This window comes from Drosophila navojoa, chromosome 2, assembly GCF_054131105.1.
Source record: "Drosophila navojoa isolate 15081-1374.11 chromosome 2, UAZ_NAV_1.0, whole genome shotgun sequence".
Classification (NCBI taxonomy): Eukaryota; Metazoa; Arthropoda; class Insecta; order Diptera; family Drosophilidae; genus Drosophila; species Drosophila navojoa.
This window is the reverse complement of record NC_142890.1, coordinates 27857090-27883825: the sequence shown is the minus strand read 5'-3', so window position 1 is coordinate 27883825 and position 26736 is coordinate 27857090. Positions and strand designations below refer to the sequence as shown.

Here is a 26736-nt window from a genome sequence, read left to right as displayed (position 1 = left end):
TTTTCATTTTTTTTTTTTTGCTCGACATTTGTTTTGGTTTCTTTCGCGCATGTTTAACATTATTCGCTTTAGAATGTTGGGTTCAAAATTAAATATTTATAATTAAATTGCTAATGTGCCTCAGCATTATAGATGCCTAAGCACATTTCGTATGTTATCTGGTTATCTGAAGTTTTTCTTTTTTATCTTTTTAAGGAGGTACTAATTTGTTAACACTTCGGCGATGGCTTTGATCTGTTCCTTGCGCTTTATATTGTTCCATATCCATAGCCGTATCCATATATGTATATCCTTAATTTTCGTTTTTATTCCATTTACAAAGCCATATTATTCCTGCGTCCGTTGACCTTATTCACTAGATTGCATATTTTTAAGGCTGGCCCCAGTTTCAGGCCCATGTACTTCATCATCATCTCCGAGTTAAGTAGCAGCAATGCCTTGCCATCGATTTCCTGTATATCAATATCAAAATTATATATAAATATATAAAGATCTAAAATTCTATATCACATCCACTACTCACATGTTTTCTAAAGAGATCGCCGTGCACTGCCAGCGAGTTGTCATTGCTCTCGATATACTGGATGACCTCCTCGATGGACCAGTCGATGGGCTGCGCTCGCAAGGGCGAACACGCAGCCGATGCCGATGTGGGTGTGCTTAGTGGTGAGGTAATGGCGATGCCCGTATAGCTGCTCGATGCAGCTGCAGTCGCCACGGGCGCTGTTGCCGCTTTAGCGGCACTGGCTGCCGGTGCCGCTGGGCATGCAGACTGTGAAGCGGTAAAAGGCGTTGAGACCGACGAAGGAAAGGAGGCGCTCGATGATAATGTCGTCGGAGATTTGTAATAGCTGCTTGGTGGCTTGGCGCTCAGCTGCTCTGGATGCACCTCAGCGACGAGGGGTGCCAAATATTTCGCATTTGACGTGCCGCCGGCTAGACTGCCACTGCTGCTACTGCTGGTGCTGGAGTTGGAAGATGTGGAGCTGTTGTTGGTGTTGTTGCTTCCAGTTGATCCTGTCTCCTGCTGGTTGTTACCATTGTTGTTGTGATGCTGGAAACGCACCTTCCGCAACGCTTGTGTTTGGCTCTGGTTCTGGTTCTGCGATTGCGTTGCGGGTGTCGCTGACACACCATTTGTCTCCGTCTTGATGGTCAGTTTGTTACTGCTCACATTATTGCTGTTGCTAGTGTTGTTATTGTTATTGTTGTTGTTGTTATTATTATTATTATTAATATTGTTGTTTTTGTGGCTAAGCGCCTCTTTTGTGGCACTTGTATGTGTTTTGCTTGCGGACTGCTGCTGCTGCTGTTGTGGTTGCGGTTTGACACCCGCCTCCTGTTTTATAATCAACGGCTTCTCAGCTGGGGAAGTGGGCGCGGGCGTGGGCGTGGCAGATTTAGATTGACGACCTCGTTTCTCGGCAAGCACAGGCGACGATGGCGGCGTGGCACTCTGCACCAGCTGCCGCTTGCGACTGTGCGCACACTTCTTGCACTCCTCGGTCTCCGGCACCAACGAGATGAGATTCGCACATGCCCGGCATGTGGTGCACAACGTCTCTATGAACAGCGCCAGGCTCTCGTCGTCCTTCATACGCAGTGGCGAGGGTATTTTAACCTAGAAAAAGCAAATAACATATTAGCACGAGAATCCGGAACAAATGCAACCATAGTTACAGTGAAATTCTTTCCAGCTGCAGTCACAATATGCACATCGCCATCGAGTGCAAACAGCAGCTTAGAAAGCTGTTGCGTGTCCGTGCTAGCGGCCAGCACCTCCTGCAGGCACAGCTTGGCGAGCGTCTGATGCGTGGGTCCCGTCACCATAGATGGCAGCTTGGAGCCATTGATGAACGGCCCTCCCTTGCAGTTGGTGTGAAAGTGCGCAGTCACTGGTGAGGCGGCCACCATAGCGTCCGATTCGGCGACAACAGTATATTTGGGACGTGGACAGCGCTGCTTGCCTGAGCTCGAGTCCATGCGTGACTTGTGGCCCGGCGGCTGCATTGGGTGGCAGCTACGTGCGCACCAGCCAGCGGGGAAAATGTCACGTGAGCGATAATTGCACCAGTAGTCGAAGGCGCCGCGCCATCCATCGAAGGTTACGTGGATCTGGTCGTCCTTGATGGCGTCAACTGTTGCGCAGCAAATCAGTTGGGGATTCTTTTTGTCCACCGCCTCCAGTTTCTGTCCCACTTTGAAGAGATTCTCTGGCGGTGTCGGCGGCTCCGGCTGGAATATTTCCTCTGGTGCGACCATAGCATTGTTGAGTATCTTGCAGAGGTAGCCTGGCCAGCTGGAAGCATTCATGCGAAAGCCAAGCGGCGGCTGCAGCATGCCACCATTTTTCTCGCAGTGCCCGATTGCATGGATCTCGTTCGAGTCGACCAAGCGCCAGAAATCGTTCTGGGAATCACTTCCGTCCAGGCGCAGACGCAGTCGCGAACCGAGCACACCCACCACCGTCGCAATGCAGGTGGAAGTGACGTTGCGTGGATCTAGCGCCTCCAGCTTCATGCCAATTTTGAAGTCGTTGTTGGGCGGATTTAACGCCTGTTTAAAGCACTCGGCTGGAGCCGCATCGCTGCCCGTTTCCTGCAATGAATATAGAACAAAAAGTTAGAAGATTGCTCCAAAAACGGATGCCAAACGTAACCCACCTCAAGGTAGGCGTCCCAATCGAAGACATGGAAGCTCTCGTACTGGAAGGGGCCTGTAGGCGCCGGTGCACCACTGCTCAGCAACTTTCGATCGCCATCAGCACCGCCGGCAACGCCAGCTGCGCCGGCCCCACTGTGCCGTGTTGAACCGTTCTTCTTTTGATGCTTGTTCATGCACATCATGGAGCAAAATTCCTTATTGGGCGCCCCCTCGCGAATCACGTTGTCGCACTGCGTGCACGCCCCCTTGCTGTACGCCTTGCGGAACTCGGCGATGCACGTCTCTGAGCAGAACTCCTTTTTGCCTGTCTGTGTGGGCAGGACGTACTGCAGCGGCAGCTTGCCCTCGGTGCACCAAGTGCAGGTCGCCCGCTTCGCAGGACGGCCGCGAGCGCGCTGTTGCGTCGGCGTTTGCGGCGTGCCACTGGAGTTAGCAGCATTGTTGCCATTACTACCGCTGCCGCTACTAGCGCTGGCGCTGCTTTCGCGTCCGCCAGACATTTTTGCGGTTCTTTTCGACTTATTTACGTTTTTCTTAGTTTGTTGTTATTTGTTATCTCACTTTACCGTTTTTATTTAGTTTAACTGCATCTGTGACGCAGTACGCACACGCAGTATTGCATTTGCTGTTGAGCTGTTCGCTTTACCGAAAAATAACTCTTTTTGCCACGGCTCGGGGTAATTCAGTTTTAGCGGCGTTCTCGAGGTCACGTAATAACAAATTTGTATTTGTGTTGATTCCACAAATTTCATTGCAGCTTTGCACGATCACACCAACTCACATGAAAAACCGCACAGAGGGAACTATTAATTTATAAACTCTCCACAATTTTGCATTGCCCGAGTTTGGATGATGCTTGCGATTGCGATTTAGTTAATTTTTTTTATTTTTCTTTGCATTCACGTTCCGCCATATTTGTTTTCCTAGCGATGGTAAGTCACTAGAGATGGGTGCTGTTCAAGTAACTGTTATTTATCGCTTTGACATTTGCTTGTGACAAGTCGCAGTGAACACAACAATGAAATACGACACTCAAATTCATGGCAAATCTTATTGCTATATATATTATATTCATATGATATAGTAAATTCCTTCCATTTTATAGGATATAAATATATACACACATAATTATGCACCCCTTATTTTAAAAAACAACTTTGCCACGGTTCTGCAACTGTTGAGCAATGCACACACAGCGCCCTCTACAGTTGAATTTCACATTCACTCAACAGTTGTACAACAGCTGAATAAAGTTGATAAATATATGCGAATTCAAGTAAAAACGGTTACATAGTGAATATGTATTGTAGCCCTTTTCAATTAAAGAGTTTGCTTGACCTAGTTTTCTCACTATATTAATAAGACTAAGTGCGCTGCTATAAATTGCTCATGCTCTACACGAAATTATCCTAGTAATGCAATTAGGCAAAACTAAATGGGCCCATTCCCTGCTGTGCTATCCAATCTCCATACCCATACCACACGCTTATTGATTTCTTTCGTTTATTTCTGCATATATCACAATGCGCTCATAAATCAAATTTGGACTTGCCGCAGAGACCCAAAAGCAGTTGACAAATGCTTTGGCATAGTAGGCGTGAATTGTTGAATGAATGTATGTATATGCGTGTGTGCATGTGTTGTACGCGTGCACTTTTAATCACCGCCAACTACAAATCAACGCCAAAATCGGTGGAAAAAGTAAAAATTCAACACACACACGCGCGCTTGCAGTCTCATCTGCGCTCCCTATGATATATGTATGTATGCATCAGTCCAGCTAGCTGTCCATTTGATTCAGCCATCTGGCAACGCTTGCATGCTGTCATACGTTACGCACACAGGCATAAACACGCGCCGACCTACACACACGCACACAGATATAGACTTCTAAAAACCCATAATGCAAATAAATTTTCTGGAGTTTTCACATAGCTCAGATAAGAGTTACCTGTCCGTCTAAATAACAAAATGATCAACCCATTTATATTTCGGTCACAGTAAATGCCAAAAGTTAAGCGCTTTACGTGAAAGTTCTTCACTTTAATTATTGCTGTCCAAAGAGAAAAGTTTCTTTCGTTTTTTTGTTTCGTCTTCTTAGTTAAATATTTTGCTTAGCTTGTGGCAAAAAGTTTTGCGGGATTGTGCTGGCCCATTTTAGCCCAACTTAAGCGAAATACGTTTCATTTTTGGCGCTTCTCTTTCGGTCAGACGCTCGAATTACGATGTAAATTAAATTTAATCAACAAAAACTTTCAATCCGAAGCAATTCGTTATGGCAGAGCAAATCCCCAAAATGGATTTATAGTCGACTATTATCAGGAGTTTAATCGAATGAGCAGTTAAGCAACAATAATAAATCAACAATCAATTATTATTATTAATATGTGCTTAACTAAATGAATAATATATTTGATATGATAAGTTACAAAAATAGAATTGTTTATGCATTTCATTAACATTTTAAATTCGTATAGTCTATAGGCGATTAACGCTGTGTAAAGCAGCAGTTGGAGTTGAAGCTGTGAGAACGGATTAGTGGCTCTCCCTTTGATCGTATTCTCTATGCTTGCTCTCTCGCACTCCCTCTGCTTGATCTCACTTGGATCGCACTCCCTCTGCGCTAGCTGCGCAAGCTCTTGTGCTGAAGTCCTCAACTTCATTTATTTTCTGGACCCACTTCGGACTGCGCCGCACTATAGGAAAAAAGCCCGAAATTTTGGCATCAATTCTAAAAACAGAACTAGATATTTGATTTTTGTTTCTTAAATTAGACCACGTCCTTTCCCCGCCCACTTGTTAATATTTAACATAAAGCACATATTTTTAGATAAAAATTATTAAATTAATATAATACAAAAATGTAAGTATGACAAACCAGTTTACGCCCTGTAAAATTATTTTAAAAAGAAAAAACGAGAAAAAACATTTTTTTCCATTTTAACATCAATAACTTTAATATATTCCATATAAGTCGATATCCCAATTTCCTAGATCATGTTTATTTTCGTCTTCCTTTTAATTTTCCGATTTCGCTTATATCAGCCTATCGCAATTCCTGAGCCGCAATTAACGGACGCTTAATCAAAGCAAATATTATAATCCATTCACTTGAAAATTTAATTATTTTGAAGAGTTTGTTGTTAAATCTACTGCTCTTTCGTATAATTATGTATGTATGTATAAATTTTTTTGCGAGCTTCTGTTGCGATTTCGCCAAGAATACTAGGAGCTATCCATTAGCTAGTATTCATGGATGAAAACTATGCCACAGTTGGGATATGGAATACGAAGCATAGCTAATCATTTATATTTCAATAAATGACCGCACAACGCTCAAAATTTGTCACTATTTATGTAAGGCTCAGAGGAGATAGAAAATAGAGTGCTCTTCTTGTCTTGCAAGATCAGATCAAGTTTTGTCTTCACCTAAGTGCCAGTTTCTTCATAATTAGATTCCTTATGGAACACTTTATTTCACAATGAGCTCGGCACTTTTAAGTTTTTCAGTATTCTACCCGTGAATGAATTGCTTTGAATTCTTATACTCATAGGATACTCATAATACTTAATATATAAAATATATTAATATTAATACAACTTATGTATTTTATAGTATATAGCTATATTCAAATAAATCTTTTTTTTTATTTTAAGATTATCAATAATGTATTTATAATTTAATATGTATACATACATATATACAGTTTCGAACTGTGGTAACTAAGCCATCTTCATTCGTAAAGTATATTAAATGCTTTGTTGGCACACTTGAGAGATTGCCATAAATTAATAATTGCTTCACTTTATCGACAGCAGCTGCGAAGATGGCCCTCAGGTCGCTTGACACTTGCAGCAGGGGGGTGGGGGTAGCTGAGCTGAGCAGTCTGTTCTGTTAACACGCATAATTGAGCCAAGTGACGTTTACCGTTTAAGCGCTTGTCAAAACTGACGCAGCGCAATTAGAAATTGTCGCTCCCGCACTCCAGCTGCTTTCCCCCGCCTCGGCTGCTCCCCCACATTGACTTATTACGCAAATCAAACAAAAGATTGACGCAGCGTTTGAACTCTGTCGTGATTTTAATCAACATGTTAATGAGTTTATCTCAGCCAACACAAGTGACGTCGTTATAGTCGATCAACTTGAGCTAATGAAAACGGTTCGACTTTGCCAGCAGCTGAGTCTTCATTTGTTGGAGCAGGTCAAAGGGCAGTAGCTCAATAAAATGGCCAGAAACTTGGCCCGAGCTGGTATTAATTAGGCAATTCGAGTGGCTAAATGAGATGATTTACAATGCCGTTGTATGAGCTCAAAGGCTTAAGCTTGAGTGGAGTGAAATTTAGCTAGATTATATTTGAACAAACTACGTGGTATAACTAAGAATAGCTCAGCTTTCGTTCTTAGTCTTATGATTGATTGACAGCTCACAACTTCTATATTTAGTCCAGTCTTATACTATTTCTTAACCATTTAAAACTCAATTATCGATAACTACCTGTTGGTTTTACGACATGAACAGACATTACTCAACACTCTTTCCACGTCTAGTGCTGTAAAATCGCTTTGACAGATTTCAATCAGCACATGTTGGTGAAGGGCTAACACAAAGCAAAAGCCAGCAGCAGGTAACGGGTCGCGGCCCACGTGTTTAATTACACCTGGGCACGCATTGACAGCAATTAAAAGAATGTCAAGCTGTTGAGCAACAGGCAGGTGGTAGACACGCTGGAATAGGTGTTGGGTAACGGCCTCTGATGAATGGCTGGCAACACTGTTGCACCGCCATTGCGACAATTAATTTCCACCACAGGTTAAATTGGGCCGCAACAACTTGCGCGCGAAACCAAGCCAAGCCATGTTATGCCAATACAAGCGATAAAAAATCATCTAAGTATATTTCAGACTGTCTATACCAACTGAAATGATACTCGTTCATTTCGTTATCTTTAGCCCAGATGTTAAACAATGACTTAGCGATGCCTATGACAGCTTTGGACTCATCTCGGTACTCCTCTCGGATGTGCTCGACTGGTAAATACCCTTATTTTTAATACTTTAAATAGATATAGTATCACATTATATATTAATTAATATTACTTTTGACAGCTTAAAAGAAATTAGGAATGTATACAACAAGATTTTTCTTATAGCTATCTTTGACAACCCATACACATATCTATACGTCCATAGAAACTCTATCAAACATGAGTACAATTACATAATATAAAATTGTTGGGTATCAGCAATAAAACAAAGACACAACCAGTGGACGAGCCAATATTCTCTTTTCACTGCGGGAACAAATATAAGAACGTATTCACAAACGGTTAAGATTAATGGCACGAGAGCTGAACAATGGGCAGAATATGTGAGCATATCACAAAAAATCTTCAATGCAGCCTTTTTGTGTTTATGTATGTATTATAATATTCTTTCATAAATATGCCTAAAAACTTTTCAAGAATGACCCAAATACCGAAAAGAAAACATTAGAAATAGTAAATGTTAACTTGTTAAATTAAATTATGTATTAATATATTGATGATTTATCAAATATTAATATTGCTACTTATAAATATTGTTATACACAACAAACTTAAAAAAAAAAATTATACACAAATAATTGAGCTAAATATAACAAAAAATACAAAGTATTTATAAATGAAAGAATAACATTTAAAAACAAATTACTAACACAAATATATGTTCGACATAAAATTATCAATTTTAATTTAGATTTTAGGCTTCAATTTTAACGATAATTTCATTGTCACATATATGTATATCTACAATAATGTATGTATATAGGGTGGCTCAAAAGTAATCACCGTATTGGTAAACACAATAACAACTGGCGCCAAATAAAAGAGAAAGGGAGAGTGAAAAAGAACATCATATGATTATGTTTGCCCCACCCACCCTGTGCACATGATACACCTATATAGAATAATATTTTATTTGCCTATACCCATGATACATCTATATACAATTATATTTTATTTGTAATGTAGATAAGTCGCGTTAGGTAAAGATTATTTTTATGCGTTGATATTTGCGTCACCCACCCATTGTAGCTAGTGCTGTTCTATACACATCTGTATGTATATTTCTTTTGGAGATGAAGATGAATGGCATGCAATTTCACACCTGAGCGCTGATCAGCGACAGAGCTGCCAAAAGCCGTTAGATGTTAGTTGTTAGCCCGGATCTAAGGTCAGTTCGAATAAGCGAGGCGAACCCTTTGGTCTGGCTAAAAAATAAAATAATCAAGCAATTAATGTGCGCATAAAAATTCATTTCTTATTAATAGAGTTCGATAATTAAAAGGGGAAACACAAAACAAAGAGATAAAGGTGGGTAGATAGGTAGATAACAAATGTTGCAGCAACATGTTGCAAGCATTTACGTTAGTTGTTCGACCAACATTCGGTGTGAATTTTGTAATGGGGGCCCACATGTGGAGCCTCCCACGTTGGTGCGTGTCGCACGGATTCATTCATAACTAGTCGCGTGGTTTCGTCCTGTCGTCGTCCCTTCATCGTCGTCGTCGTCGTCGTCCTCTTCGTCCGTGCTGCTCGGCTTTGGCGCTCGTCGTGGAGCGTTCTGCGTCGTCCATTGCCTTGCAATATAAAAACAAGCGAGCAACGGTTCGAGCTCAGAGTACTTCGCTCGTCGTCAGCCTGTTGCGTTCTCGGACACAGCCTCGAATAGCAATTCGAAGGAACAGAGCCTAGCTCCTTAGGCCAGCTTTATAGCCCTCCAATTAACAACTGAAGTTTCAACATAATTTCCGTGCGAATTTTCACTCAAAAGTATATTCAAATTTGGAATTTAAGCCGAGTCCCATTTCGTTTGATTGCAGTCGCGCGTGAGCACATAAAAATAAAATATTGGCCCTAAAACGTAAATCTTGAAAACCATAAATATTACCCAGTGTTAAGATCAAACGAAATTTTCTCACAGCCAATTACCAAAGTGTGTGAAGAAAAATTGTTATCAAACGGCAAACACCAAACCAAATTGAACGAAAAGTAACCTATTTGCATTTGGTGGCATTCAGCGCGTTGTTAAAGCGAACGATTTACACTTTGTGGATTAAACCTAATCAACGTTATAACTGGTGGGTACAAAAGATTTGAATTTCAAAACAAAAATATAAAGAACTAATAAATGATGATCACAAAACAGAAATAATAAAATAAATTAAAAAAGTGAAAAATATTTGTTTGTTAAAAGAAATTAAAAAAAAAAAAAAAAACGGGTATCACAGATTTTTAATTTAATAATAAATATATATTTATTTTATAAATTTAAATAATTTTTAAATATATATTTATTTTTGGTGCTAATTTTTTTTAGTGAAATTTATTTCTGTGAGCTATGTATATATATATAATTTTTTAGTAATTCTTAAAAAATAAATGAATAAATAATAGTCATTTTTATATTTATAAAAATTTGATACATAGATATATCCCCTTATAATATTAAAAAATATATATTGAAGTAGAACTAAAACTTGTTACTTCTAAAATTTAGTTTAAAGAATGCTCTTCTTTTAAATAATTATCAATTAAAGTCAGTTATTTAATTTTATAAAGTATATATTAAAACAAATAAACAAAATTTATAAATGAAAATTTTTAATATTTATAAATATACATCTAGTATATAATCAACAAACAAAATATATATCAAAAATCAATTATAATTATAAAATTATATATATAAAATTTATATGAAGATATAATATAATGCAATATAATAATTATATAAAAATTTTTAATAATATTATATAAAAATATATTTAATTTATTATTATTTCTAAATAATTATTATCGATTATATTTTCAATTAATATATCTTTGTATAAATTGTACATTATACATTTATATTTAATATTACAAATAAAATATATTTAAAAAGTTGTATTTAAAAATAGATAAATATTTTCCATCTGGCCTCTCAATTAAATATAATTTTACAAATGTATGTACATACTCGTGTTTTGTGTACGCCGCAAGCGTAAAAGTAAACATAGCTCTAATTTAATAAAATGTTTTGAGCAATTAATTTGGCTTGTAGCCTAATTTATAGATGTTCATTGGCAATGGAACATTGGCCAAACTCATTACGTGTTGCCAATTAATTTACTTGTGATACAAGATGTTAGCGAAATGAGTGGAGCAGCTCAGTTTAGGAATTCGGATATTTATTCTCTTAACGAAATTAAACTAAATTTAAATGGAAAATGGAAAATTTAAGATATCTTGAATATTGAGTTTGGTTGAGAAGATGCCCAGCACTTCTCAAAGGCAATCACTACAGCTGCTCAAGTAATTAATTTTGATTCCTTATGCAATTTTCACATTGTTCAGCCACAGCCTCTTCGGCTGCTGTCCTGTAGTTAAGGTCCCGAGTCTTGTAATTTACTAGAGTGCAAACATGTCTTGGCCAACATTTTCAACTTTTGATTGGCTGCGAAAACTTGCTGTCCTGTCATTTCCATCCAGCCAGCCAACTGTGACGTCACTTCGTGATGGGTCACGTTTTGTTTGCGACTCATAAAAGATTGTTTTTTGTGTCTTCAAGATCGTAACTGTAACACATGTCAATTCGATTTAGATTGTAATTTCGCTGTAGCAAATCCATCCAATCGCACTCAAATGAGATCTTACTCTTCGAATTATATGAAGCCTTACATTGATTATAATTTCAGTAAAAAATAGCAGCAGTCTAATATACCCAATCAGTTGCACACAATGTTTGCACATGATTTGATTACAGTAAATCTTCCGATTGAGCTGCAGTCGAATCATTTATTCATACATTAAATTCATTTATTCACTTCTATGATTTTTTTCTCATGGTTTAGCGGAAAAATCAAATTGTTCGCTCGTAAAAATCCTTTTTATCGACCTAAAACTTTGGCCTAACTGCGCAGATATTTGCATACATGTTAAATGCAAATAGACGAGACTTTTGCCGTTTTATTTCTTATGTTTTATACATATTATTGCTAATACATATATATTTTATTTATGCTTTAACTGCGCAGATAAAAGCGAGCGAATGCGCTCCGGGCAATCACGATTTCTCAGTGGGGCAGTCCCTTTATTTGGCAGTGCATGTGCTTACGCAGTGGGGCAGGGCAGTTTTTATTGGGCCACATTATGCCGAGCATTGTTTAACGCCCAAACAAAATGTGTTTATTTGCTCGACTTCAAATGCAGACATTTTCCTATGATGGTATTTAAACAATGTAATTTCATTTTTGGGCTACCGAATGGAATTTTATTTCACGTTTTTTGCATCAATTGCGAGTGGAGCGGAATAGAAAATAGAACGGGCCACAAAATTGACACATCCATGCATTTTTTTTCTTTTGCCATATGCAGCATTGCTGTCAACATTATTCGTATATTCGTATATTCGCAAATCCTGGCCCCGAATATGACAGCTGCCCGAATCCCTCATGTCATCGCTGCCACCTTTTTTATGGAGTTGCTTACATATGTCAAATATCTTGTGGCTATGCCATCAACTTCCAACTAGTTAAACAGCCAGAGAGCTTTGTGCTTGAGTTTTACAGATGACAGCTCAGCGTAAGTGGAGCTAAGTGGTTAGCGAAAACGCAGACAAATCTGTATGCGAAAAAATATTATTAACCTGTATTACGTTAGATAACTATCCAAATATTGCTGGATTAAATCCATTGCACAGAATGTGATATTTAATTTATTTAAGGCTCCGTTCTCTTTTTACAAGACAATGAAATATATGGAAAATTAAACAAACAAAATATTTTTCAAACGCGCCCCAAAGCATACAACAGAAACTAAACGAAAATTGCGTTGCGTATACGTCACGTAGTACACGCTGCGTACTCATGTTATAATTGAAAAAAAAAAGAAAAGAAAAGAGAGCGCTGCTTATCTCAATTTTGATGACAATTCAAAGAGCAACCGATAGACAGATGACGCACGATATCTTGAGGCTGGCATTTTGTCAAAAAAACTTGATTATCAATCGCACTCAACTCAAGTTCATGGACTATATACGAACTAAGGAAGAATATTGCCTTTGATTGCTATTGAGCATTAATAAATAAATAGCTTGTTGCGGGTCACACAGCAACTGAAATAGATGGCCCCCGTAAACATTTGCTAGAGCTAATCAAAATATGTAGCCAAAGGATGCCATGTGGAGCTAAAGGAAGTGAGAGTGGACCCCAAACGGAACGCAAAACCAATTTGCTGGCTAAAAAAATAAATAGAGCCGTTCGACACAGCGCACGGCGTACGACGCATGTAAAACTATATTTACACGGTGTTTACATATATTTTTAGATGCACAGCGATTTTAGAGGATTTGCGGCCTTCCTGGCCTGAGGTTAAGCGGAAATTGTAAGCCTGTTGCCAGTCATTGGCCTTTCGATTGAGCCTTTAATACCCTATATCTTAGAAAAAGTCTGCAGTTGTGAGCCCAACTCGGCTAAATTTAGTAAAGGAATTTTTTCATTAGAAGCATGTGTATTAGAAGCATGCCCTCTTTTTTTTTAGATATACCCTACATTGGCTTTGTGTTTCCCAGGGTATTCAACCTTTGACAGCTCTTAAATTATTTTTCAGTTCTGGTTAGCTAAGGGATAGTTTGCATAATCGAGCAGGCGTGCAAATTGTTTTGTGGCCGCAAAAGGAATCCTTTCAGTTAGCCATAATAGCTCGTTCCGTCAGTGTCCCCAGTCTGTCTGTGCTGCAAGAGGGGGGCACGTGTCCATCTGAAGCCCAAGCCAGCGACCTGCCATCTATTTACGTTATTTCCACACATTACGTTTATGTTTCGCTTTCGCTGGGCAAAGTCATTTGGCGAGTCCATCCATCCATCCATCCACGGGGAGTGAAGAGCTGCGTGGAAGTGGGGTTAGAAGAGGTCATGCATGTGCATAAGCCATAAATTATAAGCACACTTCAGTATGTCAAAAGGTTGCGTATTGCGTACACACGACTCTCGCATATTCCGGACACGCTTGCAACGCGTTGCAATATCAATGTCAGAGCCCAGATACGTGTTATATACATATGTACATATATATTTATTTATTTATATATATTCTCAACTTTATATATATGCACTGATGTTGATAGAATGTCCTTAAATTATGATCCGAACTGCTTTAGCATGCCAGCATGGAAGAGCTCAACACGTGTAAGTGTCAGAGTCCGTCGTAAATGAAAAAGTTAAGACCCGGGAAAATTGTTGCAGTGTCAAACGCCTAATTCATAGTTATTTGAAAGACTAGGAAATTTAGATATTATATTTACTATATTAAATAGATGTCAAGTATGTATTATTATTTTAATTAGTTACAAATATTGCTTTAGTATGATGTTTTCAAGTCTTATAAGCAAATGTTGAATTATCACTAGGACAACTAGGCGGCAGAAAAGAAACTGTTAATAGAAACTTCTAGAGTACTTATATATTTGGGTTCAATGCAGATCGAACCAATGTTAGATTAAGACCATTTGCAAATAAAACATCAGTTATTGACTCCGACTCATATAAATCTTTCTGGTTTTTGTCGTTCGAAATCACTACGAAATACAAATAATATTTAATGTACATTTTTTAAAGTTTTTTTGTATATTCAAGGTTTTTCATGCTGTTTAATAAAAATGAAACTCAATAATATAATCTGATTTAGAAACTCGAAAGGTTTTTTTAGTCTTTCAAACTCATTTAATAAAATATTTTTTAGATTCCTGGAACATGCATATTTGTGTTTATCAATGAATAGCAAATAAAAAGGAATATATGTATATATATATATATATATATATATTTTTTTTTTGTTTTCTGTTGATTCGACAGGGCCTGCTCAATATTCCGTTTATTCAGACGGAATGAAATTCAATTTTTATTTAACTTGATGCAATTTGGGTCGGCGCATTGCCTGTTTTATGGTCCGGATTGTGCATCCGTTTATTTGTCATGCAATTATTGTTGTTGTTTTTTATTAACTTGTATTTTATTTTTTAAAATTGCAGAATGATGAAAGCCACAGCGTGGTTTTGCCCGGTGTTATTGACTTTACTCAGCGCCACGAGGCTCGTTTGCACCGCACAGCGTGGTGCGCCGGCAACAGCAGCGGGTGCTGCAGGCGGTGGCTCGGCCAACGGATTTCCGCTGGACTATTTGGATGTACAGGCCGTACAGGTGAGTAAGCCGTGAGCGATGCTATTGTCCCCCGTACACCAGTCTTTTGTGGTTTTCCGCAGTTGTCGCTCATTTTTCTGACATTTTTTTCGGACTCACATTTCCTTTGCCTTTTAATCTGTACAAAAGAGAAATGGAAAAAAATGATGAATTCTTTGATGTTGCCATCGGGGCATTTATAAGCATTTCATTTGCAAACAGAAGAGGGAAATAGAAAAAATAGAAACCAGAAGTAAATTTAATTTTATTGCTTCCCTCATTTAAATCACGGTAATAATTACTGGAATATGTTCATGAGGACGAATATACGTGTCTCTGCGATTGACAATCAATTGATTCCTTATAAAAATTTCGGGAATGGACGATTGGCAACAAATTGAAATCACAGTAAAACATGCTATTTAGGGTCTTTTATTGTAAACACAGAAGATTGGGGTCCACCTTTTATACAAAATTATTTTTTAATTTTTAAAATTAATTAACCATAAAGAGGATATTTCTATCTGGCTCCGTTTCCTAATCTATATCAATTTTCATCAAGATCTCTTCTATTCCAATCCTATAAAAAATAATCTCTATTTATATTATACTCAATGGCTTGCCATAAATTCTATTTATACACATATATATGTGTGTGTTTATCAATAAATTCCCCAACTAAGCCCTTGTTATCATTCGTGTTTGTTCTGCTCTCACAAATTTTAATACAGTTTCCTAGGAAGCTCGCTTATCGCCTTGGTCGAATTTCCGATTAAACAACTTTTGATTTCTAATGAAGGCTCAGTTCAAAATCATTTTAATCTCTCATTATTATCATAAAGTGAGACATACAATAGTCCCGAGTAATCTAATCAGCAGAATGTGTCCAATGACCAATCATTAAGATTTAACATTCTGTAAAACAAACAAATTAGTCAATGTTCTGTTGTACTAATATGAAACTAAGCGAGTGTATTGGTTTATCAGTACAATATCTTGATGGCTGGCGAACTCGCGAATTTATACACGTTGGTGAACACGAGATTATAACGTGCTAAGGCTTTCTGACAATAAATTCACTAGCGAGATTTGTTAAATATTTCAAAAATATTAATGTTTACATTGGATGCGAGTAAATTGAATAACAAACTGTGTCCTATTTTACATTTACATTTTACATTTACTTTTGATATGACCTACTGTTGAAATCAATCAAGATATATATAAATATAAACAAAATTTAAAGCTAAATGTTCCATTGGGGAAAAGGAGGGAAACAATTACCCGGCTAAGTACTTCCCTTAAAATACTAAAATATTCATTCGTGAATACATTGACGTATTGTTGGACCGTGAACGAGCATTATGCAGTCGTTAGCTCCCAACAGCAACATTCGCACTTGATTGTAACTGAATTTGGTAAATGGAAAATTTTTAATAACGGTTTATGTACGCTTCATTAGCACAGCAAAAAATAAAAGTAAAAGCAAAAAAAAAAATGTAAGCAAAAAGTAAACAAAACATATTATAACCTTGTTTGTTTACCTTTGACAAGAAGATAAATAAAGCTTGGCGCTTTGTTGTTTTACAGCGTGAATAAATCCCCCAAAGTTGACAACAAAAGTTTAAGTTTTCACGCTGTTTAATTTGGTCAATATGTGTGGGCTCCACTTGGAGGGCACATTGGAGCTTATAGCTTGGGGAGCTCTGCTGCCAACACTTGTCAAATTGACAGGCGGCCATTTCAAAGGAGCAACTTTTGGGGAACACGAACATCTGTGCATGTGGTCTTCATTCTCACAAATACTCTCTTTCTGCATCTGGGGCCTGCATCTTTTATGAACTATTTGGTTGCCCTATAAGTATTTTAGCCAGTGCAGCATTTGGTAAAATCAAAACTATTTAGAGCCAAGATTAAAGTTTGCCAGCGTAAATAGTTCAGTCAAATGGAAATTTATGCGAAAACTTTACCAAAAAAACAATTCATAACAATTTGCGATAAAAATGGGGCGAAGAAAAGTGGGCGAATGGGGAATACTCTCTCATTGCTTATTCCAGGTGTATGCTATATTTCATAACTACCTTGATTGATATATAAAGAATTTTAATGGAATTAGCCCCTTGCTTATAGACAATGTCGCAGGATTATCTACGAATTGCGAAAAATACTTAATTTCGAAATCGCCAAGTATGATTATTTATTGTATGATTCTTTTTATAATTTGAGCAAGCAGAGACTTGAAGTTTCAAGCAGAATTAGATTTTAGGCATTCTGATCGTTGTTCTGATCGCCGTCCTGATTCTCTTCGTTATTCGCTTCATTCTCATCTTCCGCTTCGCCATCGTCGCCCTGGTTATTCTCGCCGTCATTATTATCATCATTGTCATTATTATCATCATCATTTTGATCATTGTCATTATTGTCGTTCTCGTCGCCTTCAGATCCACCTGATGGTGGCTTGCCACCGGGAGGACCATGTGGACGTCCATGTCCGCCAGGACCATGGCCACCCAGTCCTCCAAGGCCATGGCCACCCAGTCCGCCAAGGCCATGGCCTCCCAGTCCACCAGGACCATGGCCAGGAGGGCCCTGGCCTTCGCCACGTCGTGCCATTACGGCAACCAACAAGATAGCAAAAACTGCTAATGTAATAGCCCTCATGATGAACTTTAGATTTGGTTTGATTGCGTTTTCTTCAGATAGCGATCTATTTATAGGGCCCAGGCTCCAGGCGTCGCATATTTGAACAGTTGTCTTCGATTAATAGGGAACAACATCTTGTTATGAGCAGTTATTGATATTGTTGCTGAGCAAATACTAACAGTAATAAATGATATTATTTGCTGCTGATATATGTAATTGCTGTTGCAAAAATTTTTCCATAACAGAAGTACAGATATCGATCGAATTGCATGAGTAATAAGCCACTTGAATACCACGTTTATTATGTTATGCCCAGCGATAAGAGTTGCGTTGAAACATTTTTGCGATCTATCGGAACTGACAATTGAACTTTAATTTATGCCATTAACACTACGGTAACAAGAAATCAGCAAATAATGTATTTATGGACCCTACATAGAAGGCAATCTTAAGTGGCCCGAACATTATGATAATGTCATGTTAACAAATAAAAGTGTATGACATTCTTTAAAATCAATCGCAGCCATTGAAGTTTTCAAGTACTCAGAAAATGATCAATAATAAAAGATTACGAAATGATTTGACTAACATTTTCTATAATTAGAATAAAACCATCTACTTATATTAATATATCATTTCGTTTCTTAACTATGTTGGATTTCCAATGTTTACTACGCTCGCTTAGCATCAAAATAATAATGATATTCTAGTTGTCCGAGCCGCTGCCCTCCTCTGCTTCTGTCGTTGTCTCAACTGGTTCTCCCTAACCCTCGGTCGTTGATTCCTCTGGCTCTACGGTGGCTTGGGTAGTTTCCGTCGGCTCTTCTGTAACTTTAGTAGACTCTTCAGGCTCTTCCGATGATTGAGTAGTTTCTGTCGGCTCCTCCGGGACCTGAGTAGTTTCTGTGGGCTCCTCGGTTACCTGAGTAGACTCTTCCGGCGTCTCGGGTGCTTCTGTTGTTTCTGTGGGCTCGCCGAAAGCCTGAGTAGACTCATCTGGTGCTTGTGTAGACTCTTCGGGTGTCTGTGTAGACTCATCTGGTGCTTGTGTAGACTCTTCGGGTGCCTCTGTAGTCTCTTCGGGTGCCTCTGTAGTCTCCTCGGGTTTGTCTGTAGACTCCTCGGGTGTAGATTTTTCCGGTGCTGCTGTAGATTCTTCGGGTGCCTCTGTAGTCTCTTCGGGTGCCTGTGTAGTCTCCTCGGGTGCCTGTGTAGTCTCCTCGGGTGCCTCTGTAGTCTCTTCGGGTGCCTCTGTAGTCTCCTCGGGTGCCTCTGTAGAGTCTTCGGGTGCAACTGTAGTATCCTCTGGTGCTTCTGTAGACTCGTCGGGTGCTACTGTAGTCTCTTCAGCTGCCTGAGTAGTCTCCTCAGGTTTGTCTGTAGACTCCTCGGGTGTAGATTTTTCCGGTGCTGCTGTAGATTCTTCGGGTACCTCAGTGGTTTCTTCGGGTGCCACTGTAGACTGTTCGGGTGCCTCAGTTGTCACCTCGGGTGCTTGGCTACTTTCAATTGGCTGTTCTGGGGCCTGAGTTGATTCTACTGGTTTTTCAGGAGCTTGGGTAGTCTCCACGGGAGCTGATGTGGAGCTTGGCAATGCTGTAGGTTGTTCAGGACGCATTCCATGTCCATGTCCGTTTGTGAAATCCGGATGTCTCCAGCGGTCGTCTCTATGCCAACCACTCTCATCTCTGTGCCAGCCACCATACCTTCCCTGCCATCTATCTCCATGCTTATTCCAGCGACCATGTTCCAGATCGCCTACTCTGTCGTGCCATTGATCATTGCGATGGATGCCCGCCCAGCCGCCGTAATTACGTCCCCAGCCAAAACCGTTCGGCCTGGCCGCGACCACGGCGCAGAGAGCCACGAATATCGCAATTGTTAGGACCTTCATTTTACTATTGTTCGATGTATACTAAATGGCCCGCAGTATAGCCCGGGCAATTTATATCACGAAAGCAAGAGGCTATTGGCAGCAAGTTACCATGGCTCGCAGACATGCCGGCCATTCATGACTAAAAAAAAAACATTTGTTATCTAATCGCTATCTGCGCTACAATGTCTGATAGCCAAAAGGGCAAAAAAAGTGAAATTTCATTGCGGAGCGCTGGGCGATAGGTTTGCGGGACTTTTCGTTCTTAATTATGTTCTTTCGTTGGTTAATCTAGTTTAGAGTAACCTTGAAAATTGGCGTTGGGCAGGTTAAGGTTTTATTTGACCTTATGGTATTTTCCACTCCAAAATAAACAATAACAAGGAACTGAGCCTTATTCGGAAATCTCTAACCTTCGGGTATTTTCCACAGACCACTTGCCAATGATTGAACAACCACAGGCGGGGCTAGAATTATCTATGATCAATTACCAATCACAAGACTTTGCCAGACTTGATAATTGGGGGCGTTCACATTGTCCAAGTTGATTAAATCGCGGCTCAGTTGATTGGCCGGCAGCCTTGGGGCTTATCGTGTTCTCTATAGATTTCTCAGATTTATCTGTCGGATTTTTGCTAGTATATGTCTTATAGATTTCATTGACTTCGTAGACTTTTACACATTGGTCTATCAATGCAAATATATGAAAATAGTAATTGACATTAAGTCTTATGATACAATGTCGAAAATTGATTGATAAGAAATACTTTATGCTGGCCTTGATCATAATACGTGTAAATGTTAGCTATCATTAGTCACTCAAAAACCATCTGGAATGCCTCAACGTTATCTATATTGGGTTGTTTACACACAGTTTGTTATCTGAAAGCTGCTCGAGTTTGCAAATTATTGTAAATATTTATTCATTTGGATGCAGCAAACAGCGAAACCCGCTAATCAACTCTTTAATTATAAAGAAAAATAATAAAAATAGCAAACAGAAACTCGGAAATGCTTACCTATCAAGCAAAATGATTTATTATTTACCCATTAAAAACCCATTTTGAAATATACATTAAAAAAATTTGATAATTGATTGGAGAATTGTTTTTCTAATAACTTGCTAGATGTTCCCAGAATTATCAGAAGTTTATCTTCAGACTTTCATTATATGAAAAATAGGGAAACTTCTCTCTTATTCAATTGTGTCTATCATTTAATTCAGGCGTCAATTGTCTGTGTTTATGTTCATTAATATTGTCAAAGACCTGTATTAGATAAGTTAAACTTTCATAACTTGGCGATTCATGAAGATATTTGTGCAAAACAAGCGTAACAAAGTGAGAACCAACTCAAACAATTTCTCAGTTGAAAACTTTTTGAATTAAGATTTTGTTGTGTAAGCACTGTAAGCAGAAGTTAAAAAATGAATGCATAAAAAATTGGATCTCTCTCCTTTCCTTTTTTTTCTATTTTCAGGATGAGTACTCGCTGGCCAAGCGGAATAAACCGTCGCTGTCCATTGTCAATCCGCTGGATGTGCTGCGCCAGCGGCTGCTCTTGGAGATTGCGCGCAGACAGATGAAGGAGAACACTCGGCAGGTGAGCGAAGCGTACAGGTGGCCGGAGGGTATTCATTGTCCGGCTTGGTATTTTTAATAAGCGCGAATGAGCACTGAAAAACTTTTCATTATTGTTTTGTTCAACTCGCAAGATAAACAAAAGAAATGCCTGGGTAATATGCGATTTTCATTTGAGAGTGCGATTCAATGTAGATGGAAAATTGTTGCAACTAATCAAAATTAGAGTTGCAAATGGAAGAGCAAGTTGGACAGCAACTTCAAAGTCCATGAAATGCACATCGCTTGCGATAACTTTTTTAATTTGCCAGCCAACTGAAAGGGAAGAATGTGTTTTTATTTTTTGTTAAACAAACGCCAAATGCCTGGCTGGCAAGGTCAGGTTCCCAGCATCTCCGTTTCTCTGCTGCCCGTATCTGGCCACGTTGCTGCCCATTTGTCAGACAATAGCCCAAAGGCGAGTCTTATCGCTAGGTATTGACAGACCCGCATTGGGTGGACATGTAAATAACACTGCGGTAGATATCAAAAGGTTAGCGGAACGAATGTGCTCAAATGGGAATGCCGGACATATTAATGCCCTCTAATACAATCGATACTTTGAAAACTGAATACGTTTGACATTTTCTATTTTTTTTTTTTTTTTATTGGATATACTAAACTATTAGTTAAATCATTTTATCCGTTTACAGCTAAAGATTTGGTTTCTCAAACACCCTTTCGCAATAATTTGGCATGTGCAGGGTATCTAACAAAAAGGCTTCAGAAGCTTAAGGATGGTTGGCAGCTAAACCTGCAAAGGCTTAGAGCATCCTTTCTCTGTGCGTTAAGGGGGAAGCCAACGTGTCGTATGCGTAATACGAAAAATATTTCGCCCTGGCAACAAAGTAAAATTTATTTGGCTACCTAAATGTTGATGCAGCCCACGGCGCTAGGTAAATTGTGGTGAATAAAAAAAATCAAACGATTTAATGCCAGGAATTCGAATGATTTGGCCCTTGGGTGCCTCTCGACTAATGCGGACTCTTCGCCTGCAGATGAGAGATGAGAGCGGGTCACAAGAAATTGTGCGCTCCATTTACACATGTCAAGGCACACGTATTGATTTGTCAAAGGGATATTATAAATTGCTGCATGAATGCGAGCGCCGTGAAAGGAAAGCTCTCGAGTGCTTACGCACTATTGGGCTTGGGTAACGAAAGAGTTCAGAACAGAAAATTGAAGATTTATGTGCTTGACTACCAAAACTTTAATAGAATACTACATTCAATATGTTTTCATGTGCAATAGAAAGTGTTTACCTTCCTCTGGCTCCAAGGTCGTCGATACCTCAGGGTCAACAGTGGTCGACTGTTCTGACTCGACTGTAGTCGAATCTTCAGGCTCGAGTGTGGTCGACTCTTCAGGCTCGACTGTGGTCGCATCTTCAGGCTCAAAAGTTGTGCTTTCCTCGTCTTGTGGGCGGCGGCCATGATGACGACGGTGCATATGTGGTGGACGTCGATCGGGTTGATATTTTTGTCCATTGGATGAACCTTGCTCGTGGTTATAGGGATTACGCTGATCAGGCTGGGATTGCTGTCCATTGGATGAACCTTGCTCGTGGTTATAGGGATTACGCTGATCAGGCTGGGATTGCTGTCCATTGGATGAACCTTGTTCGTGGTTATAGGGATTACGCTGATCAGGCTGGGACTGTTGTCCATTGGATGAACCTTGCTCGTGGTTATAGGGACGGCGCTGATCGGGCTGGGATTGCTGTCCATTGGATGAACCTTGCTCGTGGTTATAGGGACGGCGCTGATCGGGCTGGGATTGCTGTCCATTGGATGAACCTTGCTCGTGGTTATAGGGACGGCGCTGATCGGGCTGGGACTGTTTTCCATTGGATGAACCTTGCTCGTGGTTATAGGGATTACGCTGATCAGGCTGGGACTGTTGTCCATTGGATGAACCATGCTCGTGGTTATAGGGATTACGCTGATCAGGCTGGGACTGTTGTCCATTGGATGAACCTTGCTCGTGGTTATAGGGACGGCGCTGATCGGGCTGGGATTGCTGTCCATTGGATGAACCTTGCTCGTGGTTATAGGGACGGCGCTGATCGGGCTGGGATTGCTGTCCATTGGATGAACCTTGCTCGTGGTTATAGGGACGGCGCTGATCGGGCTGGGATTGCTGTCCATTGGATGAACCTTGCTCGTGGTTATAGGGATTACGCTGATCAGGCTGGGATTGCTGTCCATTGGATGAACCTTGCTCGTGGTTATAGGGATTACGCTGATCAGGCTGGGATTGCTGTCCATTGGATGAACCGTGCTCGTGGTTATATGGAGGACGCTGATCGGGTTGAGGACGTTGACCGCCAAGCGGACTTAGTTCGTGGTCATAGGGAGGACGCTGTCCGCTACCTGGACGCTCGTCAGGACGATCTAGGAAATATAGAAGAATATTAAAGATATATCGACGATGTACAATATCGGGCTTTTACCATTAGAGCCCTCAACAGTCATCGGTCGTTGACCCATTTTCTGCTGGCCGTCGCTCGCTTCATATGGCCATATTTGGTGTTCAATGTCTCCATGATGATATCCTTGTGGCTTTGCTGCAGTCAAAGCTACTAGAATGCTCCCAATAAGTACTACAAATATTAGGACTTTCATTGTCAAGCTGTGAGTTCCCAACTGTTTGACCATTCTTGGGTCTGTGTGTCTTTTATAAGGCAACCATAATTGAAAATGAAAAATTCCCAACGATGCGTACTGACGCGTACTGTCTTATCTTCAGTAAACAGTCCAAGGAATATCCCAAAGTGTGACTAAATTGTGTAATATCTAATATACGCAACAGTTCCGCAAGTAAGAGGCTCGATAGGTAGCTTTGGAAGCCCATTGAAATGGGTATTCCGATTACTAGCTCCACATCGTTTGCTGATAAGCATGATTGATAATACAATTATAGTAACAATGCAATTATGTTTGCAATAATGGGCATTAACTTTGTGTGTCTTATCCTTATATTTTTCTATTGAAATGAATTTCCGTTTACCACGAAAAATATCGATACATTAAAATAGAAACTTAATTATAATCTAGTGATATCTTATACCAAAGATACATTGATAATCGTTAAAGAAGATAACAGCTCTTATTTATAATATTGTATACATATATTATAAGTGTATTTCGAAAAAATATTTTTTTGGAATTACCTCGTTCTTATTTATTTATTCACATACTATGTGCATGACACTAAAATATAACTAATTTAGTCGAGGAAAGAGGTTTTTCATTTATTTATTTCCTCTGCATGAGAGTAAAGTGTAATGAGTTTAGTTGGTAGAGGAAATGACCCTACAGGATCGAGTTAAAAATGCAAATTAAAATGTGTTAAACTGGAGCATAAATCAAATTGGCTGTTTGAGAAATTAAATATTTATCTTATTTAAAGCACACGTGTGTCTAGAGACGGGCTAAGGTTAATATACATAGGTTCATATCTCATAGGAGCTGTGGCTGACTCACATTGTGAATTCCTCGTGACATGTTCTGCACTCATTTCCTTTAATGCCAAGCGTTTTCTCTCTTTACTTTGCACTTGATGCGCACAGGTCGAATTGAATCGGGCCATACTGAAGAACGTGGGTAAACGTGTTTTCCTGGAGCCAGCGTCGTGGGGGAGCATGCGGCACAAGCTGCAGCAGCAGCAGCAGCAGCACCAGCAGCAGGTGCAGCTAGAGCGGGAACGGGAGCGAGAGCAGCTGCGTCGCGAGCAGCTGCAGCAGCAGCATTTCCCCAGTCAACTGTGGGGCTACAGTGGCAACGCAGCTGGTTCACCCGATCCCTCAACGGCTTCTGCGGCGTCACGGTTTTTTGATTTTCTACACCGACCCGCAAAAGAGCAGCAGCAACAGCTGCAACAGTCCCTCAAGGAGGGCGTGGGCAAACATCATCAGTCAAACGGAAACGAAATTGCAAACGAAACAAATCATGAAAACAGCCACCGCAAAAGCGCAACAGACCTGATGTCTACTGAGGACGATCTGGATAATTCTGTCGAGGATCGAGACGAAATGCTGGATGAGCCCAACATGAACTGGGCCAGCGAGCAGCCCATGGATGACATGGACAGGTCGCTAGAAGCGACCAATGCAAATTCTCGAATGCCGTGGCGTCTCATCTATCGCATGCACAAAGCTTCGCACTATGCTAATTAAGTGTCAGCAGCCAAGGCTAATGAAACAGATACAGATACACAAACACACAGATACAGATACAGATACAGAAACATTTACAGATACTGCTATAGCTACAGATACAACTGCAGCTACAGCTAAAGCTACAGCTACAGACAGCTTTAGAGTTTAACTAGATGTTCGTAGTTGCTAAATTGACGGTTCCTAATGGCTGTCTACAAGGCAGACATATTGTGTGTGCAACCCTCCGATGAAAACGAGCCCCGACCATCCCCTAAAAATCCCCTATAAAGGCTTTCACCGACAACTCGCGCACTCTACTAACTATTTGAATTTCGTGTTTGGTATTTGAAACTAAATGGTTTACGTAACGATTCATGCTACCTCTCTCTCAGATGCATATGCAACACAAACCACTCGAAACGAACGTTCCCTAAACACTAAAATAATGATACTCAACAAATTATATGGTATTTATTGACTAGCAAAAAAATTAAAAAAAAAAAAAGACACACATAATATAAATATTGCAAAAAAAAAAGATAAATAAATATATATATATATGTATATGTATATGTATATGTATATGAATTTGGTTAAAAGCCAGAATGTTGTTTAATAAAAAATATAAAAATTAAAACACGTGTAGTTTTTAAAAGCAAATCTTTCAAAGTGAAATATGCATGCCTCATTACATATATATATATATATTAAGGTACGCTATATAATGTATATGTGCATGCCAGCTTCAAATTGTAATTCAATGTTTTACCGTTTTAAATCAATAATTTAATTAATATACATTTTTGTCTCTTTTGCTGATGCTAAGCTTTAATTATTTTCAAATAGTTAAAAATCATCCGCGGGCGGAATGCTAATTTTTTATCAGTTCTTTCACATTTATTTTCATGAATAGAAGAAAATAATATCGCCTTTCCCATATAAACAAGTTCAGATGCTCAAAATAATTATTGTATACAATTTTCAAAACATATTTCCGATAATGTAAAGCCTTTACTGACTCAGCTGAAAGTAACGAGCAGTGAAGTAAATATATGTATATCAGTTCGATCCACTTTCTTACATTTTTGTAGCTAAATGAAAGTTATAGCAGAGTTAGGAAACTTACTGAAGAGAAACAAATGGTTGCAAATCATATAAATACAACTAACGATTTTAATGTAGATGAGCTACTCAACTCTAACCTAATTAATTTATGCATAAAAAACTCAATTCGATTAAACTATCTACATATGCATGATATATACTAAATAAATGTACAATCTATACGTTGTCAATGGAACGAATCAACACACATACATATACACTTGCATACACGAACAACTTATGTATATTGATGAATTCGATGTGAACAAATTTGATTTTCTCTATGTAAATAAATGATTTTCTCATAAATAAAGCTGAATCAAAGAAACAAAAAATGGAATCAGATGATTCGATATTCAATATTATATTTAAATATATATATATTACATGGATTATACTTGTATGTATTTATTTTAATGAAAACAATGAATAAAAGATACAAAAATATTGAAATGGCATTCAACCAACAAGGTCT

At 39.1% G+C, this 26736-nt stretch overlaps 4 protein-coding genes across 5 annotated transcripts; 1 reads left to right on the top strand and 3 right to left on the bottom strand.

Annotated features, from left to right (window-relative positions):
- Scm (Polycomb protein Scm) lies at positions 1 to 3617 on the bottom strand. The gene is made up of 4 exons (XM_018112924.3): positions 2664 to 3617; positions 1681 to 2598; positions 524 to 1621; positions 1 to 452 (listed from the first exon to the last, which is right to left on the bottom strand). The coding sequence occupies exons 1-4, from the start codon at positions 3162 to 3164 to the stop codon at positions 315 to 317; spliced, it is 2655 nt and encodes an 884-aa protein (XP_017968413.1). The 5' UTR covers positions 3165 to 3617; the 3' UTR covers positions 1 to 314.
- Positions 3618 to 9305: 5688 nt separating this feature from the next.
- Positions 9306 to 26724, top strand: Dh44 (corticotropin-releasing diuretic hormone 44). 2 transcript variants are annotated; one of them, XM_089256730.1, is made up of 5 exons: positions 9306 to 9568; positions 9629 to 9785; positions 14716 to 14884; positions 20859 to 20981; positions 24570 to 26724. In XM_089256730.1, the coding sequence occupies exons 3-5, from the start codon at positions 14717 to 14719 to the stop codon at positions 25173 to 25175; spliced, it is 897 nt and encodes a 298-aa protein (XP_089112856.1). In that variant the 5' UTR covers positions 9306 to 9568; positions 9629 to 9785; position 14716; the 3' UTR covers positions 25176 to 26724. The 2 variants fall into 2 exon arrangements, with proteins under 2 accessions (XP_089112856.1, XP_017968419.1); XM_018112930.3 differs by having other exon boundaries at positions 9306 to 9785.
- Positions 18085 to 19447, bottom strand: LOC108659819 (uncharacterized). Its single transcript, XM_089261857.1, is given in 1 exon segment — positions 18085 to 19447. A coding segment is annotated over 1 exon segment (1188 nt). The 5' UTR covers positions 19401 to 19447; the 3' UTR covers positions 18085 to 18212.
- Positions 21988 to 23791, bottom strand: LOC115562615 (uncharacterized). Its single transcript, XM_089256525.1, has 2 exons — positions 23451 to 23791; positions 21988 to 23391 (listed from the first exon to the last, which is right to left on the bottom strand). The coding sequence occupies exons 1-2, from the start codon at positions 23653 to 23655 to the stop codon at positions 22226 to 22228; spliced, it is 1371 nt and encodes a 456-aa protein (XP_089112651.1). The 5' UTR covers positions 23656 to 23791; the 3' UTR covers positions 21988 to 22225.
- Positions 26725 to 26736: the final 12 nt, after the last annotated feature.

What these genes read in the sequence shown, in the direction of transcription:
- Scm (XM_018112924.3), bottom strand. Translation starts at nt 3,164, where the DNA reads ATGTCTGGCGGACGCGAAAGCAGCGCCAGCGCTAGTAGCGGCAGCGGT. An exon ending in ATTGGGACGCCTACCTTGAG is followed by an intron (nt 2,599 to 2,663) that starts GTGGGTTACGTT and finishes TATTCATTGCAG; the next exon opens with GAAACGGGCAGCGATGCGGC. An exon ending in GCGATCTCTTTAGAAAACAT is followed by an intron (nt 453 to 523) that starts GTGAGTAGTGGA and finishes ATTGATATACAG; the next exon opens with GAAATCGATGGCAAGGCATT.
- Dh44 (XM_089256730.1), top strand. Translation starts at nt 14,717, where the DNA reads ATGATGAAAGCCACAGCGTGGTTTTGCCCGGTGTTATTGACTTTACTC. An exon ending in TGGATGTACAGGCCGTACAG is followed by an intron (nt 14,885 to 20,858) that starts GTGAGTAAGCCG and finishes TTCTATTTTCAG; the next exon opens with GATGAGTACTCGCTGGCCAA. An exon ending in TGAAGGAGAACACTCGGCAG is followed by an intron (nt 20,982 to 24,569) that starts GTGAGCGAAGCG and finishes TGATGCGCACAG; the next exon opens with GTCGAATTGAATCGGGCCAT.
- LOC115562615 (XM_089256525.1), bottom strand. Translation starts at nt 23,655, where the DNA reads ATGGTCAAACAGTTGGGAACTCACAGCTTGACAATGAAAGTCCTAATA. An exon ending in GACTGTTGAGGGCTCTAATG is followed by an intron (nt 23,392 to 23,450) that starts GTAAAAGCCCGA and finishes TATATTTCCTAG; the next exon opens with ATCGTCCTGACGAGCGTCCA.